Source organism: Centroberyx affinis, unplaced genomic scaffold (assembly GCF_046629955.1).
Source record: "Centroberyx affinis isolate AG114_WGS23_722 - 3 ecotype Tasmania unplaced genomic scaffold, CSIRO-AGI_Caff_v1 ptg000230l_1, whole genome shotgun sequence".
In the NCBI taxonomy this organism is placed as follows: domain Eukaryota; kingdom Metazoa; phylum Chordata; class Actinopteri; order Beryciformes; family Berycidae; genus Centroberyx; species Centroberyx affinis.
Genome location: NW_027278917.1, coordinates 109,060 through 127,426, shown reverse-complemented (window position 1 = coordinate 127,426; position 18,367 = coordinate 109,060). Strand labels below are relative to the sequence as shown.

General features: G+C 39.5%; 2 protein-coding genes across 5 annotated transcripts; one reads left to right on the top strand and one right to left on the bottom strand.

The window, feature by feature from the left end:
* Positions 1 to 12: 12 nt before the first annotated feature.
* LOC139663835 (uncharacterized) lies at positions 13 to 18,070 on the bottom strand. 4 transcript variants are annotated; one of them, XR_011696732.1, is made up of 23 exons: positions 17,966 to 18,070; positions 17,790 to 17,854; positions 16,214 to 16,597; positions 15,826 to 16,113; positions 15,444 to 15,740; positions 14,354 to 14,731; positions 13,965 to 14,252; positions 13,098 to 13,391; positions 12,957 to 13,001; positions 12,514 to 12,855; positions 12,133 to 12,429; positions 11,896 to 12,001; positions 11,654 to 11,701; positions 11,421 to 11,447; positions 11,214 to 11,258; positions 10,956 to 11,003; positions 10,831 to 10,857; positions 10,520 to 10,579; positions 10,346 to 10,394; positions 1,393 to 1,440; positions 954 to 1,019; positions 440 to 488; positions 13 to 145 (listed from the first exon to the last, which is right to left on the bottom strand). XR_011696732.1 is itself a non-coding variant. In XM_071542599.1 (20 exons), the coding sequence occupies exons 2-20, from the start codon at positions 17,833 to 17,835 to the stop codon at positions 9,790 to 9,792; spliced, it is 3,096 nt and encodes a 1,031-aa protein (XP_071398700.1). In that variant the 5' UTR covers positions 17,836 to 17,854; positions 17,966 to 18,070; the 3' UTR covers positions 9,309 to 9,789. The 4 variants fall into 4 exon arrangements, 2 of the variants coding, with proteins under 2 accessions (XP_071398700.1, XP_071398712.1); XR_011696733.1 differs by lacking the exon at positions 10,831 to 10,857; XM_071542599.1 differs by lacking the exons at positions 13 to 145; positions 440 to 488; positions 954 to 1,019; positions 1,393 to 1,440 and adding an exon at positions 9,309 to 9,816.
* Positions 3,267 to 9,203, top strand: LOC139663866 (phospholipase A2 inhibitor NAI-like). Its single transcript, XM_071542635.1, has 5 exons — positions 3,267 to 3,312; positions 5,906 to 6,022; positions 6,111 to 6,257; positions 6,799 to 6,912; positions 7,044 to 9,203. Exons 1-5 carry the CDS (start codon positions 3,267 to 3,269, stop codon positions 7,244 to 7,246), a joined length of 627 nt encoding a protein of 208 aa, XP_071398736.1. The 3' UTR covers positions 7,247 to 9,203.
* Positions 18,071 to 18,367: the final 297 nt, after the last annotated feature.

Sequence of the window (18,367 nt, the reverse complement as noted above, 5' to 3'; positions counted from 1 at the left end):
TCTGTAAAGTCAACAGGTACATCCATGTATGCACACACACACACACACACACACACACACAGTCTGTGAATGCAAAACAATAACACAGCATCATGGGCCTGGAAGTGCTTGTGTCCATGATGACTTGAAGGACCAGGGTTTAATCCTACAACAACATTGAGGGAAATCAGTAAATTACAATCTCAAATTGTTCTCTCTAGCTGTAGGCAATTAGCCTTTAATATTTTGCATTTTGTAATTTACATAACTAAAGAAACAGATGCGTATTTCAAGAGCACTGCATAGCTGTATCAGTCCTAGATTACTATATGTTAGATAAAGTGAGGCAGCTTAAGTACGAGTGATGCTAGGCTCAGCTGGATCCAGTGTAATTCATATGAAGTCTGGGGACAATAACAGTCTAATAATCTTTACATTTGATCTGAGCATTACTACTCACCTCTGTGCTGCCAGCCCCAGGCCTGACCGAGTGAGGAGATCTCCGATTACTATATCAAACAAGAATATAAGTGTAAGAAAACAATGAACTTGTAACTTGCAAATACAACAAGAACGTGCATAAAGGCAGCAGTGTTACTGTGAGGTATGTGCAGATCAGGTTAACCCAAATTCAGAACAATGAGGCAGGAGACAGGCTTGGCAAATAAACAAAGGGTTTTACTGACGATCTCAACAAGCAGTATATACAGACTGTCTAGACTAACAAGCAAAGTAAAGTGGGCAGATGAGAGCTTAAATACTAAACTAGAAAATTAACTAATAAGAGACAAGCAGCACTGGGAACGCACCTGGGGAACACTGGGATGCCATCTGCTGGCAGACTTAGGGACAGGGGAGAGGGACACAAGGGAATCTGAAGCAGGGCCAAGTGTGTAGTCAGGGTGAGCACAACTGAGGTTGTGACAGTTACGTCTTTGAGAAGAGTGAGAAATAGGTGTGTCATTGATACTCACTCCTTGGGGGATGGAAAGTGTTGTTTGGAGATCTGAGTGTCACAGTTTACAGTTTTGGTGTTGCTTCTAGGAGGAAGAAATCAGGACACACAATATCAGTTTTTGCCAGTCAGTGTGCACAGGAATCGCACTGTAATAAAGTAGTGTACGACTGATTAAACACTTACAGGTAGCCAACACTGAGGTTAGCAGTGTTGCCTTGGTGTGCAAAGATAATGAATAAGATCAAAGTTACATGTGGATATTTTTAATTGATGACTGATATTTCTCGCATAATGCAGTTAAATATAATATTAACCAGAGATTGGAAAAGAGTACATTGAAAATCTGCTCCAGAATGACCTCCTATAGCAATAGTGGAATTAACAAAACTAATACTTATCCACCCTAACAGTGAAAACAGTAGAAGCTAAAACCACCAACAATAGAGAGCACCTACTTGGATTTTCTTTCATTTTGCCAGTTGACACGCCCCTCCACTGCTCCTCTGAGGAAAGTAGAAAAGACATGACTTTTAAAATGGAAACGTGGCGTTTTATTGGGGACGAGAAGGAGTGGATGAGTGGATTTCATAAAACATTAAATGTTGCTTTGTTGATGAAAATCTGCTCCAAATGGATCTCCTGTATAGAAAGCAGAGTCTCACTATTTGTCAACATATTTGTCCAGTTGTCAGAAATAAGCGTCTGCAGACAAACCTTTTTTCAGGCCTTGGAGGTCTCTGCCTGTCCTCAGGGTATCTTCTTGAAATTTGGATAGGTATTTTTTGTCATTGTGAAATGATTTTAAGCAACACAAGGTAAATAGGCTGTTTAGAGAGTAGAATTCATAAGTGTTTTTTAATTGGTACAATATGGGACCAATATTTAAAAAAAAAATGGTTTTAAACCATTTATTAATCAAGCCTACCTGGATAATCTATCCCATAGTGATCTCCTTATTATTGTTGGAAAACATTTAGGTTCATGAAACAGAATTTAAAAAGCGTATTGAACTGTTCTACTTCACACAGGCTACGCCCTCTAACGGGGCTCTTATGGCTAACCTCACATGTATTCGCCTTGCGCACTGAAAATTGCATGCACGTTCTCAGACAATCAGGATGAGCCTAGTCAAACCTATGGAGCGTCGCTCTATAAATAACGAGTGCCCCCCCCTGTGTTATGGGTCCCTCGCCAAAAGAGAGCAGTGCAGGTTATGTTTTTGACCCCTTCTCCTCCAGTGGTCATGAAGGTTACGGTGGAGGAGGTCTCCCAGATGCCTCGTGCCTTCCAAATGTACTTGACCTCAGTGGTCAGGGTAGGGACACTCCATGAAAACACCGGGGGATGTGAGGGACATGTGTGTGTCACGGAACATGTGACACTAACCGTTCTATCCATCGAATTCTGTGGTTCTAACATTTTCAATTCCTCCAATCACGAGAAAGCTAAAAAATCAGGTGATCACATGTGTAAATGCTCCATTTAGTCCCAGACCCACATATGGAAAGAAAAGGTCTGAATAAAACTGGCAAATTTTATAGACAAATTTCAGATTTTGAGGTGAGCAAGTAATTGTTTTTAATCAAAATTGTTTGTGTGTTTTACTGTCAGAAGTATCAAAATTATCTTAGGATAATCAGCAGATTTTAGAGGTTATGGTTATCTTATTATTATTATTATTATTATTATCTTATGGTTATATTATTATATGGTTAGGGTTAGGGTTAGGGTTAGGGTTATGCTAATGTTACACCATGAGCCTACACTAGCTAGCTCTTTGATGGCTGCTATAGTTGTAACAAATAGGGTGTGGGATGGTTGTACACACACACACACACACACACACACACTGAGAGGTGAAACCGCTACCAACATCATCACACAACTGTAAATTGATAGGAGATTGTACCAAAAGGTAAGTGTATTCCTTTATATGTTCACCATGTATAAACAAAGAATTCCAGTTGGAATGACATGGTTTTGATCCAGTTTATGATTTTACAAAGGGTGTTACATTTTACCCCAAGTGTTGTTTCAACCCACCGATGTGTAGAATGTTGAAACTGTTCAGTTTTGTAACAGACAGATGTAAAAAGTTTACACCAGATTTTGAAAAATCTATCTCAAATGAGCAAGGAGATATGGACAGAGATGCAATAAGTGTTACAATCATCCCCTCTCCCCTACTTGTAAATATTGAACAGTCAAATATGTTTGTGTTTATCAAGGACGATGGATGTCATCCTGAGACCACTCCTACTTAGCAGAACTACTTAAAGCTGTAACTGCCCAAACTTTGAGCCACTTGGACTCCACCCGCCATCCTGAAATGCATCTGCCTATACTGATCCTTGGGAGTGTGCTTCTCCCCAAAGGCAAGTTTATTTTTTATTGAACCCTAATTATGTTTTCCCTTGAGTATTAAGTATATAGTTAGATACCAGTAAAGTGGAGTAATGTAAAGGTTCAGAGTGTCACCAAAACAGGTTATCTGTATTGTCAGAAAGAACTTGAAAGAACCCTGTCATGACTCAGAAAGATATTTTAGAATGTTGAAACGCGTAGAATAAACAATCAACCTCTTTGGATTCAAAGCTAGCCTGTGTATTTTCGTAAAAAAAAAAAGTAATTCAATTAGCTACTGAACAGATAGGCTACTGGTTTGCATGTAAGCTATACAGCGAGGCTCTGTTATTGTATTTAACTTTGTTATTTTTATTTCAGTGTTTCTAGCCTATATTTTTACGTAATATGTTGGTAGGCTATAATTTGTTGATAATGGTCAGTGTCTACTGATCGGCTGTCTCTGTTCTTCCGGGGAGTGACGTGATGCTGCAGAGAATCTTTTAGAAGGGCTCCGGACTTGGAAAAGAGGCTCTGCTCCAGAGCGAGCGAGGCTTGGGCTCCATAACTCCGTCTGTGTGGTATTGTATGCTAGTTGGGGAAATCAAATTTGTGGCATGGTCTAGTATTCTGGGGTGGGGTTATTGTGGACCGTTTGGTCGCGTTGGTGTATAGCAGGGGACAAGAAAATGGTCCTGGACTTTTTGACCCAGACCGGCCCACATCCAGCCAGCGAATTTTCCACCATCCACCGCTGTGAGGATACCACAACAGATACAGACTGCTAGCCTATATTGTGCATTTAGTGCATCATGATAAAGGGCTTTTGAAAAGGCGATATAATCTATATCAATACAGATTAAATCAGTCAGGGATTGCCATTGCCATTTTTATCACTTTAATTTGGTAACTTTCAACAATAAATAGGCTATTTAAATTAACACCAGGTAAGAATAAATTATAATAAACTATAACATTGTCTAATAACAATAAACTATAAACAATTAAAAGATGGAGTAAAGGGGTGGGTATGTAGAGAGAGGCACTGAGGCCAGTGTCCTCCCTTCAGGACAGGAGGAAGGTGTAGAGGCACTGAGCCTCTTGATGCCGTTCATCATCGGCAGTGGAAATGCTGCTGGTGCTTGCACTACTGAAAAGGTCAGTAATTATTGCGCATGTTGATGCCTCAGCTTCACGGGCCTTTATTTTTTTTATCCCTCAATTTCTCTGCCCCACCTTTTCGTTTTGTTACGTTTTTCTCCAAAATACTGCTGTCTGATCGCGCTGATCAGATGCTGTTAGGCTTGGGTAGAGCACCTCAGTGATAAAGGGCACTTAGATGGCAGACACCAACTGAATAAGATAAAAAAAATAAAATTGTATTTAATCACAAGACCAGGCAGCCAACAGAAAAATCAAAAAGGTGGGGAACAGGGCAAGCGGGCCTCCACTTACATCATCACTGCCCCTCCCTATCTACAATCTCTGGTCAGGTTCCACACCCCGCCTCGTTCGCTCCACTCCTTCCCAGTCGCGGCTCTTCTCATCCCTGGCACCATAATGGTGGCACGAGCTCCCCCCTTCTGTCAGAACGGCTGAATCACTGCCGGAGACTGAAGACACATCTGGACTCCACTTGAACTAACCTCTAACGATCTTCTTCCCCTTCTACGACTGAATAAATAATAATAATAATAAAAATAAAAAAACTAAGAAAAATTCTACAAATGCTACTTATTCTTATTAAAGGGCTTAGCTGATGAAGACTGTGATACACAGTTGGTTTCGCTACGGTTGACAAAATGCATTTATTGTAAGTCGCTTTGGACAAAAGCGTCTGCTAAATGACGTCATGTAATGTAATGTAGCCTAATGTAATATGTATCCTGCTATACTGCAGGGGAAAAAGTTAAGATTTCACTGGAGAAACATTACCATACTAAACCCACTCCATGTGCTATAAAACCATGCAGGATTAAGTTACAATTTCACTACAATTCCACAGCAAACAATACACTCATCGACCCCAATAGAGTAGATATCAATTAGGATAAAACAGATAGAAACATCAATAGCTCAGCGCTTGCTTTTCCCAAATGAAAAACAAAAACCAGGAGACCCAATACACAAGAACATTACGTGCACGCAAAATAAAATCGGTTTCAGAGCGGGCCGAGCCGGGACAGTCGTAGCGGCTATACACCAACGCGACCAAACGGTCCACAATAACCCCAGCCAGAATACTATAGACCATGCCATACATTTGATTTCCCCCAGTAGCACACGATACCACACAGAAGGAGTTATGGAGCCCAAGCCTCGCTCGCTCTGGAGCAGATCCTCTTTTCTAAGTCCGGAGCCCTTCTAAACTGAAAGATTCACTGCAGCATCACGTCACTCCCCGGAAATATATGAGAGAACAGAGAGAGAGCCGATCAGAAATGCACTGACCAGTATCAACAAATTTTACCAACACACATTACGTAAAAATATAGAAATACTGAAACAAAAATAACACAAAAAAAAAGAAATACAATAACAGTGCCCCGCTCTACCCCGCTACACACGTTTAAATTGGAAAAAGTTCATTTTTAACTTGTCTGACTTGTTCGCCTGTTCTCTCAGCCTACACCCTGACATGTCATGAATGCATCCCTGGACTCTCTGGAAGCTGCACAGACACATCCAAAGATTGTTCCTCGCTCGGTCAATGTTCATCAGTAAGAGTCGTTTCATCTGTGGGTATGTAGTAGTGCATGGTTTTTCTTTCAGCAAGTAAGACTCTTTGGCATTTGACATAATTTGACAAAGGCTGCTGTTTGTTGTGCAGGTGGTACAGAACTCGCCAATGTCAACATGAAGTCTTGTGCTGTGGCTGATCAGTGTCTGAGCGGCTCGGTCAACTTTGGAGCCTCCAGAACCACAATAAGCACCAAGTGTTGCTCCACTGACCTCTGCAACTCCCAAACTGTCCCTGGTAACTTCCCTATATTTACTGTGTTGTGATAATCAGATGCTTCTTTGGACCGACTCCTGTACTCGTTGAAAATGGAATGCATTTGGTTCTATGCCTCAAAAACTCACCAAAATTTGAAAAATTGTGTGGTTGACACCCATAAATGTTAGTGTTGGCATGTTTCAAATTTTCAGCAAAATCATCAGTGTTTAATAGAATTTAGCATGTAACACCAACAAAATTGGTTTCATTGACTAAAAGATACAATTCAGATTAATTTTAATATTTACAGTACTCCAGGATCAGAAAATGTTCTTGTAATCTGTAAATCTGTCAATTAAGACACTGTTATTTTAACTTATTTGTTGTATTATTATCAAAATATTCCTTTGTTGTAATTATTTCATACATTATCTTCAATACTCATTATTTGCATATAGCATATTAGTTAATATCCTATTCTTTGATGCTGAAATCACCCAATTTCCCCATGGAGACCTTTCAAGTTTTATCTTATCTAATGTATGGTAGCACTATGAACAATATAAGTTTTATCTTACAGCGCCCCGTGTCCCTTCTCCCAATGGTAAAAAGTGCTATGGCTGCAATGAAAAGGGGGAATGCAACAGCATTCTAAGCTGCTTGGGGGATGAGGACCGCTGCATCTCAACAACAGGTAACAGGCCTATAGCATCAGACGACTCACTCTAATATTTCACATTCCTCAGCTCATAGGAATGTTTAGTGATGCAGCTAGACATGGTAAAGCATTAAGCCCAGTCACTAACATTGTTTTCGTTCTCATAGTGGATGCAGCAGGTAAGAAGACGACCTTGAAGGGCTGCACCTCCAAGACCATGTGCTCAGGTATAACATCTGCCCAGGCAGCAGGAGCCATAGGAACAGAAATTAGCTGTTGTGAGGGTGACATGTGCAACAGCGCCAGCAGCACCGGTGTTAGCCTCCTGCTCCTGGTGACACCAATGGTCTCTTTTGCCCTGTTCTTTTAACTGATGGAGACACAATAACCTCACCATTCAGTTTCCCTCCTCACCTCTGTGTGGCCTCATGCTCCTCACCACTCCTTATCCTCCCTCTTGATAATATTCAATCCCTAAACCTGCCTGTTAACCAGTGTCTGCTGTGTTCCATTTTTACACAAGGTCTCTCTCCACTCCTTTTCTGTGTATGCCGCACCAATTTGTGGAATATTCAACACACTTTTTGGAATGAGATCCACCCACTAACCATCCCACCTGGCCACCCACACACCCCGCCCACTCTCTCTTCAGCTTTTATGCACAAAAGTTTTGATTGATATAGACCAAGGTTATTATCGTTAATGAAAACTAACAAAATAACGAAAACTAGGTGTGAAAAAACATTTTCGTTAACTGAAATAAAAATAAAAACAAGGCTTTACCAAAAAAACAATAACTAACTGAATGACTGTTTACAAAACTAACTAAAATAAACTAAAATTATAGAGAAAATGTCTTTACTTTTCGTCTTTGTCAATTTATTTCATATATAAGCCTAGTATTTTGGGTGGAAATATCTTCCAATTTTTTTTTTCAGTTTTTTTTTTACCTTTTTGAATCTCACCCCTGACTAATACCCCATATTATATACAAAAAAAGACTAAAACTAACACTGAAACTAATAAAAACTAAACTAAAACTAAGCATTTTCAAAAAAATAAAAACTAAACTAAATTAGCAAACCCGCTTTAAAAACGAATTAAAACTAAACTGAAATTGAAAACAAAAAGTCAAAACAAAATAAAAATAAAAACTTATGAAAAATGCAAAACTATAATAACCTTGGTATAGACACATACTATGTTCAATGTACTGCTAAGTTAAAGTAATTCCCATACAATCAGCTTAATTTTGATGAGAAACAGGAAGTAGGATAGCAGACAGTATAGCCAGCAAAATATGATAAATAAACCTAGCAATTCTGCCCTCTGCCTCAAACAATTTTTACCTGTTCCCTTCTATATTGTTTTGAATACCACCTATAAAGCTCAATTAAACAGCAAAAGTCAGAATTCTAAGTGAGAATTCCGAGTTTAAAGTCAGAATTGCAACATTCTGAGATTAAGGTCAGAATTCTGATTTAAAGTGAGCATTCTGACTTTTTTCTCAGAATTCTGAGATTAATCTCAGAACTCAAATAAATTTCTCACGTGACCTTAATCTTCTTCTGTAAAAAATTAATAATTTGATAACTGATACATTTTATTTTTGTGTTTTCTTTGGGGATTCTAAGTCTGATGATTCCAGACATTCAAAATACGAAATTCACTTCTAACTTTCATGACATGCAGGCATAGAGGGCAGTTGTATCAGCTATAAATTTGATGTAAAGTTGGCAAAAGGGTGTGTACAATGAATTTATGCAAATAAGATTCATGAGTGAGCAGACAGTGGCAAAATAAATGGTTACTTCAAAGGTGGCTAGTTCAGAAGGAAGCACACCACCAGACAAATTAGCTTATACTGCCCACACATAGTTACACCTTGGGCTAGAGTGCAACACAGACCTTGTGAATCAAAAGTCGAGGAAGTCCAGGTCTGAATCAGACCCACAGGCTTTATCTGCTGACTCCTGTCCCTGATTTGAGCAGAACTATGTCTATACTGAGTTCTATTTTGTTATTACAGTGCCTTTGCCATGTGTGGGGAAGCTCATACCTATCCCAATTTTCCTGTTTGCCATCATGACTGAACACTCAGAATTTCTTTAATTTTAAATTGTATGCAGTGAATGGGAGCAAAACTATGCTAATCACAAGCATGTAAAGCTTAATGGGTTAGACTTAATGTCTTTCAATAAAAATAACTGACTATTATGAATGAAATGACAGCTTAAGTAATAAACTACTTTGGCAACAAATGTTAGTTTGTATATGGCATATATTTTATAATAGGAAATAGATAATGACACCATGTAGTGAGTCACAGAGAATATACACGGATTGTTTAAAATATAATGCAACTGTTCATTTCTTTCATTTTTTTAAGTAAACCCAACTTGTAATTGTGTGAAGGTTTTCTAAAGGTTTCTTCTACAGAACTGATAGAGTGACCAAACTGCATGACAACTACCTCTCTATTAAGGGTTTATCTATATCATTTTACAGTTATGTTGTGTATGTTACACATAACCCAGTCAACTGAGGACAAATGAGATAAAAACAGCAATACTTGTTTAACAGGTTGAATTTATAAGGCAACGCACATAAATGGCTTAGTAATGAACATTTTGAAATTCTGTTAAATGAAAACTGTTCATAAAATAAGAAGCTTTGTAAATGAAAGGGACTGCAGAAAGACTAACAGACAGATTCATTAAGTGATGGGCAATGAATGTCTATCACCTAGAAACTTTTCAGTCTTCCAGAAAAGCTCTGTAAAGTCACAGGTACATCCGCGTATACACACACACACACACACACACACACACACAGAAAGTCTGTGTGAATGCAAAACAGTAACACCATCATGGGCCTGGAAGTGCTTGATGTGTCCATGATGTCTTGAAGGACTCAAAAGTTTGCATATACGTTGTAATCCTACAACAAAATTCAGGGAAATTACAGTCAATTACAATCTCAAATTGTGAAGAAAAGGGAAGAGAAAATCCACACAACATTGTTGTGTGGATTTGTTGTGTTGCACCCTGAAGAAGGTCTGGTGGGGCCACGACATGTTGGTGCATTTTAACATGAAACAGCCAAGGTCAATAAAGGCTTTTTAACTTCAGGAGAGTGCCTTGGATTTTCTCTTCTCTTTTCTTCACATATGTCCCATGAGCACCGCACGTTTGAAGCCCATGCAGCGTTCCTCTTCTGATCTATTGTTCTGTAGGCAATTATCCTTTAACATAATGCTTTTTGTAATTTACATAACTAAAGAAACAGATGTTCATTTCAAGAGCACTGCATAGCTGTATCAGTCCTAGATTATATGTTACATTAAGTGAGACAGTTTAAGTAGCAGTGATGCTGGATCATCTCAGATGGATCCAGTGTAATTCATATGAAGTCTGGGGACAATAACAGTCTAATAATCTTTACATCTGATCTGGGCATTACTACTCACCTCTGTGCAGCCAGCCCCAGGCCTGACCGAGTGAGGAGATCTCCGATTACTCAAACAAGAATAGAAAAGAAAATAATGAACTTGTGATTTGCAAATACAAAAGAAATTGTGAATATGAAAGGTAGTGTTACGTCTTTGAAATGAGTGAGAAATAGGTGTGTCATTGATACTCACTCCTTGGGGGATGGAAAGTGTTGTTTGGAGATCACACAGTTTACAGTTTTGGTGTTGCTTCTAGGAGGAAGAAATCAGGACACACAATATCAGTTTTTGCCAGTCAGTGTGCACAGGAATCGCACTGTAATAAAGTAGTGTACGACTGATTAAACACTTACAGGTAGCCAACACTGAGGTTAGCAGTGTTGCCTTGGTGTGCAAAGATAATGAATAAGATCAAAGTTACATGTGGATATTTTTAATTGATGACTGATATTTCTCGCATAATGCAGTTAAATATAATATTAACCAGAGATTGGAAAAAGTACCTTGAAAATCTGCTCCAGAATGACCTCCTATAGCAATAGTGGAATTAGTAAACAAAACTAATACTTAGCCACCGTAACAGTGAAAACAGTAGAAGCTAAAACCACCAACAATAGAGAGCACCTACTTGGATTTTCTTTCATTTTGCCAGTTGACACGCCCCTCCACTGCTCCTCTGAGGAAAGTAGAAAAGACATGACTTTTAAAATGGAAACGTGGCGTTTTATTGGGAAGAGAAGGAGTGGATGAGTGGATTTCATAAAACATTAAATGTTGCTTTGTTGATGAAAATCTGCTCCAAATGGATCTCCTGTATAGAAAGCAGAGTCTCACTATTTGTCAACATATTTGTCCAGTTGTCAGAAATAAGCGTCTGCAGACAAACCTTTTTTCAGGCCTTGGAGGTCTCTGCCTGTCCTCAGGGTATCTTCTGGAAATTTGGATAGGTAATATTTTTCATTGTGAAATGATTTTAAGCAACAAAAGGTAAATAGGCTGTTTAGATATTAGAATTCATCAGTATTTTTTTAATTAGCACAATATGGGACCAATATTTTAACCCATTTTTAAACCATTAATTAATCAAGCCTACCTGGATAATCTATCCCATAGTGATCTCCTATGAAAGGAATCACAAATTATTATTATCACATTTACGTTCATATATTTGAAACAGAATTTAAAAAGTGTATTGAACTGATTCCTCTGGTAGAAATAAAGGACTTGTGGTTCTCAAGGCAGGGCATGATTTTCAGATTAGCATGAAACTGTAATATATAGTATGTAGCCCACATATTATGCACATTCAGGCATTAAAACTCATACCTTTTCTCTGGTCGAGGCGGTGGTCTGAGAGAGTTGTCAGAGCGACCCCTGTTTGAAACATGGCATACAAAAATGCAAAAAAGTGAATATTTCTAGATCCAATGCATTTTCCTGAACAAATAAATGTTGACTTTTACAGGATAAAAGAAACTATTGCCAATATCAACAGCTTTAGTATTATTTACCAATAGTGACACTTTTTAAATATTTAAATATGACTATGCTACTTTCACATATTCTACCTTTTCCTCCATATGGCCACTCCAACCACTGTAGCTAGGATAATAATGACCAGGGCAACAGGACCAGCTACTGGGAGAGCGCCTCTCAACTCGAACATCAGCGATCCTGGTCAAAGTGGGTTGTAGAAACAGAGGCTCATACAAATGTATTAAGGAAAATGCAACTCAATATACGACATCAACGCAGAACATATACAGGACAGGTGAATCGTGTGCATATTAGACTGGTGCTCTAACCCTTCACATTCAGCTCGACTGTGCTGGCTTGTTGCTTCCCTCCCCAAAAGCGGGCAGTGCAGGTTATGTTTTTGACCCCGTCTCCTCCAGTGGCCATGAAGGTTACGGTGGAGGAGGTCTCCCAGATGCCTTGCGCCTTCCAAATGTACTTGACCTCTGTGGTCAGGGTAGAGACACTCCATGAAAACACCGGAGGATGTGAGGGACATGTGTGTGTCACAGAACATGTGACACTAACCGCTGAGCCAGCATCAACCTCCGCTGGAACTGGGGTCATCACTGGCTTTTCTGGGGAAGCTTAATGTAAATGTAAAGCAAAATATTCTTTAGAGTGCATACAGATTAATAGCATGGCACATTTCAGTAGTCCTGAATACAGACCTCTCATAACAATAAATACACAGCTGTTGTTGAAGCTGTATTTGCGATCTCGCCTCTCTGCACGGAAACAGAAGGGTCCGTTGTCGAAGGGCTTTATGTCATCAATTTCCAGCGAGCAGTTCTGCTGGTTCAGGTCTCCTAATATTCTGGTGCGACCCTTGAAATGGTCAAGCACTCGGCTCTGGCCACCGTGGTACACAAAGCCCCCGGCTCTGTTGTGCCAGATGCCACGCAGGTCGGTGATAGGTTCACCCTCCACCTGGAAGTTGCAGGGGACCACCACACAGGAGCGGGTCAGGGCACTGAGTCTGGAGGGGACGTCAGCAGCCAGAACATGGAGGGCTGTAAACAGAGAAACAAACCATGTTGGGTTGCCCGTTAGAGATCAGTCCACCGGTGAAGTAACATGAGACTGAGATGGGTAAATTGAGAAGTACACCCACTGTCACTTTTATGTGGAACTATTTCTTCAATTGGTTTCTCATATTCTGAAAGAGAAGGGCAACAAGCACATGTCAAACAAATATTCACCAAGTGTCCTCACATTATAGAATGACTGCCATGCTTGGCTTGTTGAAACTCACTTTTTATAAGTAGGCGTGCAGAGGCTGAGGTCTGCCCATTAATAAACTGGGCAGTGCAGGTCAAACGTTTACTATTATCATCAAGAGTGGCGATAAAGGTTAGATTAGACATTGTGCTGTAGGTATCTTTGGAGACCTGTTTGGTATGAACTAAACTCTGCATATCTTTGTAGTTCCAGTTGATGGCTGGTGTATTTTTCTTGCACTTGTAGGAAACAGAGCAAATCACATTCTTTGCCACACCCTCTGTTAACTCTCCTGGCTCCTCATCCATCATGATTTCTTCAAACGGACCTGAGTAGGAATGTAATAGTGAGATTGAAATCTAACTGGGAGCGCTTTCATTTAAACCTGCAATGAGCGATATCAGACCTTATAACCAATCCTGAAACTAATGTGTGCTATTTGTGGAGATTTCATTGAGACAATGATATAAACCAATATCCACACACGGGGGCCAGCTGTGTTGCTGTTTCCACCTCTTCCACCTGAACTTGTTGTCATCTTCCACTCCGGAACAAAGCTCCTCCCGACCCACCCCATCACTTGTCATTGTAGGACATGTATTTTTATTTTTTTATTTTTATTTAACCTTGACCCACCTTATAACCTTCAGTGGGAGAAAGATCTGGCAAAACGAGACTGATAACCGGCAAGACTGCTCAGCAGGTACGTTTAGCTTTGCTGTTAGCCTTTATGTACGTTGCTTTGCTAGGTTTATCCTTAGGGGCCTTCGTAGTGCAGTGGCTTTGCTGTGCTTCATTTACAAATGTGTTACGGTTTCTGTCACCCTCTAGTGGTCAGAAAATCACTTATTGCAGCTTTATCTAAAATTATCACATCACCTCATATTGCAGGCCTACTCACATTCAACATTAAGCTTGACCTCAGTCGTGGCTTTTTGACCACCAGCGTACTTAACAGTGCACATCACACCCTGATCCTCCTCTGTGACATTCCAAGTCCGCTCTAATGTCTTCTCCCACATCCCATCAGACACTGCAGTGTGTGTGATGTGGTCTCCTCCAGGTATGCCATTTAGGGTCAGGGTGGGGGGAGCAGATGGACATGTATAGCGGACACTGCAGGACACACTGCTCTGCTCTCCCACCCTGGGGATACCAATGATGTTCACCTGTGGTTGCTGTGCATGGTCTATTAAATCCAGAGAGAGAATAAACATTTGCATAAATGGCATTTTTGGAACTATGGGTCAAATTCACTCTGTGAAGAGAAGGTACCCAGATATGTCTTACCAGAGACAACAAGTTGACTGGTTTTATCATAATAGTTTTGATCTAATGTATGGTAGGAGGTAATAGGGTTCTTATCTATCCATGGGTAGAGTCTGTCCTGGTTGTGGGACATCTCCAGCCTCTTAATCTGAAGACTACAATTCCCCTGATTCACAAATCCAACCAGGCTGGTTTTCCCGCTAAACTTGTCAATGATCCTCTGTCTTTCGTCAAATACAGGCGGGTGTCCATGGCTCTGGTACAAATACCATATCACTTTGAGGTCGGCAGGCTGGGAGGTCATGTAGGTGAAGCTACAAGGAATGACGACACAGGAGCCTCTCATGCCTGTGATGCTGCCAGGAGTGGTGAAGGACCAACCACGAGACAGCATAGATCCTTTAAAAAGAGAAACAATTTGATGCCAAATTGTTAAAATATCTTTTTACCATGCCAACGCTGTGACATTAAAAGTAGAAGATTATGCAGTTGACTGATGTTTCATTTTTGAAAAACAAAAACCCTATTGTTAGTTTTAAGGAAGTGTGTTAAAAGGAAAAAAAAAATACTTTCAGAGGTGCGTCTTGCAGTGGGCTTGGGCAAATGCCTTCCTGTGACATTATAAATTCAAGTCTAACTAAATCTCTGTTGACTGACCCTAAATCTAACTCCTCTCCGATCTGTCTCCTTCTACTGTTCACTATCCACAGAAGTAGTAATTATGGTTTTCACACTTAATACTGCATCTACTGCATGCCACAGAGAATTAGCCTACTGCCCACTGTTGCTCCACCTCAGAGAAAAATGAAATCTTGATCTGGCAATCAGTTAAATGAGACACATTTTAGAATAATCTTTACAATGTTTTGGAAAGAAAAGGCTAAAGTGGCAGTAAGCAGTGCAGTACTAAATTAGGATAGGTAAGATTTGATGAGTAAATAAATTGTTAATGATCCCCATGGCAAAATTTGTTTATGATGCAGGATAGATGCAGGATGGATATAGCATATTTGAAGACTTCTATAATGGCCAGTACTGTAGAGTAGAAATGATATTGATTTGTTTTACTTAAATAAATCATTAACCCAACATTACTGTGATTTCCACTCACTCTTAACCTGTAGAGTGATGCTCATTTCCTGCCTGGGTCCCCCAGGGAAGTGCGCATAACATGTCAGAGATTTTCCTTGGTCCTTAGCTGAGGCTGTGAATGTCAGTATAGACGTAGACTTCCATTTTGCAGGTTCTTCACTTTTGTATTCAGTGGAGACCGGCATGCCATCATAGTTCCAAGTGAGAGCTGGCACATATTGAGAGCAGGTGTAGTAGACAGAGCAGGTTACTTTGTTTGCTTTTCCCTCTAGAAACTCCTGTGATTGGGAGCTGATAGTCACTGGCCAGAAAGAACCTGAGATAAAATTGGTTAAACATTTAAAATTTCAGGTCAACATTGCAGACAAAGCAGTTGTTATTTTTCCAATTCCATCACTTACATTCTGCATTTAGGTTTTTATGAGCTTTGGCACTTAGACCGCCAGTATGTCGGACAGAGCACTCCACAGTTTGGTGGTCTTTCTCTATGACCAGCGTGGTCGTCAAGATGGTTTTGGATGTGCCATCAGACAGTGACTCATGAGTTAGTTTGTGCCTTCGCAAGGGGATGTTGAGACTCAGAGTGGGTGGGTAAGATGGACATGTGTGGGAAACAATGCACTGGACGGTCACTTCCTGTCCCACCTTCAGGTTGCCAATGATCTGAATCACTGGGCTTTCTGCCCTGTCTTTACAAAGAAAATGTGAAGAATTATTGATGGAATGACTAAATATCAACTTGAAAATAATGCTGTGAAAACTTTTTATAAGCCCAACTTGATAACTTACCTACTACCTCAATTATTACAGTTGTATCAAAGAATGCGTAGGTGCTTTTCCCAACATTTTCCGGATCCACCCAAGGGTAGATCCTCTGCCTGTGGTGAGACCAATCCACTGGGTAGATTTCAAGACTACATACCTTACCATGTGTAGAGTAAACTCGGTGCGTTCTCCCACGAAATTGTGCAATGATGCTTTTTGGATACCAGGGGTCATAAACCAAAGGATAACCATGGTTCACATACTGGTACCAGACCAAACGGTTTGGGTTTGAGGGTGGGTACCGATAGTAGTCATAACTGCAAGGGATGACGAGACAGGAGCCCTTCAAGCCTTTGATATTGCTTGGCATTTTTACCTGCCAGGCTCTGGAAATGCAGAGAAGGCAGCCTGGGAGAGGACCAGTAGGCAACAGGCAAAATAAAAACCACAAATCAGTTTAGGTCACGTGATCTCATAACATTTCTTGAACTCTGAAACGCAGACTATGTGTTGTGGACATGAATTATGTCAAGGTTACGTTCTTCCACCATGAATTGGATTATGTGACAATACACTGAAAAAAAAAAAAACTGTAAAAAAAACAACAACGGTCAAATGCTTGACGTAAAATTACAATTCAGGTTAGTATATTGAAATAAGGTGATTTTTCTGTGAAATAACACACTATACAGACTGCATGTTATTCCATTCTACAAATTCTAACTGTACTTTACTGTTATTTAAAGGGGGGAAAAAACTGAAGTTATCTGTACTTTTCAATTACAAACAAAAAGCTCTAAAAAAAAACTAAACTAAACTAAAAAAAAACTAAAAGTAAAAAACTATGACAATATGATAATATCGGTTGTATTGATATATCTTGATATATCTCTATATCTACCGTAAAAAATACAATGCTGTTGTAAAATTAGCACTATCGTCTTTTTTAAAACAGAGAATGTATTTACTTATCAACAAAGCATATAACCTGTTAAATTACAGAACAGAAATTTAATAAAGGGTAATAACTGCAATTTTTCAAAATACATGAATTCCTTGAAAATCTACAGTATATTGTCTGTTTTTTTTGCAGGCCCATTTCCCTTTTTTTTGGACACGCCATTTTCACTGCTTTCAAGTTTAGGCAAGCAAAACTACTTTGGTTAAGGTTATGGTTTTGGTTAGGGTTGCTAAAACAATTTGGTTGAGGTTAGGGAAAGGCTTTGGTCATGGTAAAATAAGACAGACTTAAGCTAAAAATCGCACTTTCACTCACAGTAGACATATTCTTAGTTTGAGTTGGGAATCGAACCCGGGTAGTTGGACATGAAGGCAAATGCTTACGCTCATCCACCACCTTAACCATTTCACCCTGATTTTCCACCCTGACTTTCAATGTCAGCTTAGTTCCTGTTTCTAGCCGTGTCTCCTTCACGTAATCCTTTCTTGGTGGAAACCATAGACCGTAAAACACATATTTATCTCGCTTTTATATCATGCTCATTTCACTAAATTTCAGGAGGGCAGGCTGGGTCAAATGCTCCATCTTTACATTTATGATAAACGACAATTGAAGAATACAAAAAACAGAGTAGCTTACCTTGAATCAACATGCAAAGAAGAAAATGTTGGATAAATCCAGCCATCCTGAGGTATACCACACACCTGAAAGTTGTTATCATTATATCATTATATTATTGTCTCATTTGCACTAGACAATACAAATTAGACGACAAATCTGTGAGTGACAATTAATTAACATTTCTCAATACTTACCTTTTTATCTTGCAGAAATGCAAATTTCCCTGTTAAACAATGTGAAAATGTAGATGTTAGAGCATAGCTGCTCAGTGTATCGACAGTAATAGGCCTACAATATCATTTGTTCTACATATTGCACAGTGCACATCAGACTCCACCCATCACCTTAATAAAAATACCCTGTGGCTAAATGCATCACCCTGCTTTCTGAGAACATAAAGTTATTGAACCATTGAACAGGTTTTTCAAAGTTTCAGGTCAATCACAAGTTAATTTTAGCCATAGCTGTGAAAAAACAATATGTGAGAACTCATGCAGAAAAGCGAGGGCAGGAAATGTATGTTCACGCTGCCCGCATGTGATTTCTTGCTAACAGTTGTCTGTAAACCTACGTATTGGAAAATTCTTAGTTCGAAA

What these genes read in the sequence shown, in the direction of transcription:
- LOC139663866 (XM_071542635.1), top strand. Translation starts at nt 3,267, where the DNA reads ATGCATCTGCCTATACTGATCCTTGGGAGTGTGCTTCTCCCCAAAG. An exon ending in GAGTGTGCTTCTCCCCAAAG is followed by an intron (nt 3,313 to 5,905) that starts GCAAGTTTATTT and finishes CTGTTCTCTCAG; the next exon opens with CCTACACCCTGACATGTCAT. An exon ending in AAGAGTCGTTTCATCTGTGG is followed by an intron (nt 6,023 to 6,110) that starts GTATGTAGTAGT and finishes TTTGTTGTGCAG; the next exon opens with GTGGTACAGAACTCGCCAAT.
- LOC139663835 (XM_071542599.1), bottom strand. Translation starts at nt 17,835, where the DNA reads ATGGCTGGATTTATCCAACATTTTCTTCTTTGCATGTTGATTCAAG. An exon ending in TCTTTGCATGTTGATTCAAG is followed by an intron (nt 16,598 to 17,789) that starts GTAAGCTACTCT and finishes GTCCTCTCCCAG; the next exon opens with GCTGCCTTCTCTGCATTTCC. An exon ending in TGTATTTATTGTTATGAGAG is followed by an intron (nt 12,430 to 12,513) that starts GTCTGTATTCAG and finishes ATTTACATTAAG; the next exon opens with CTTCCCCAGAAAAGCCAGTG.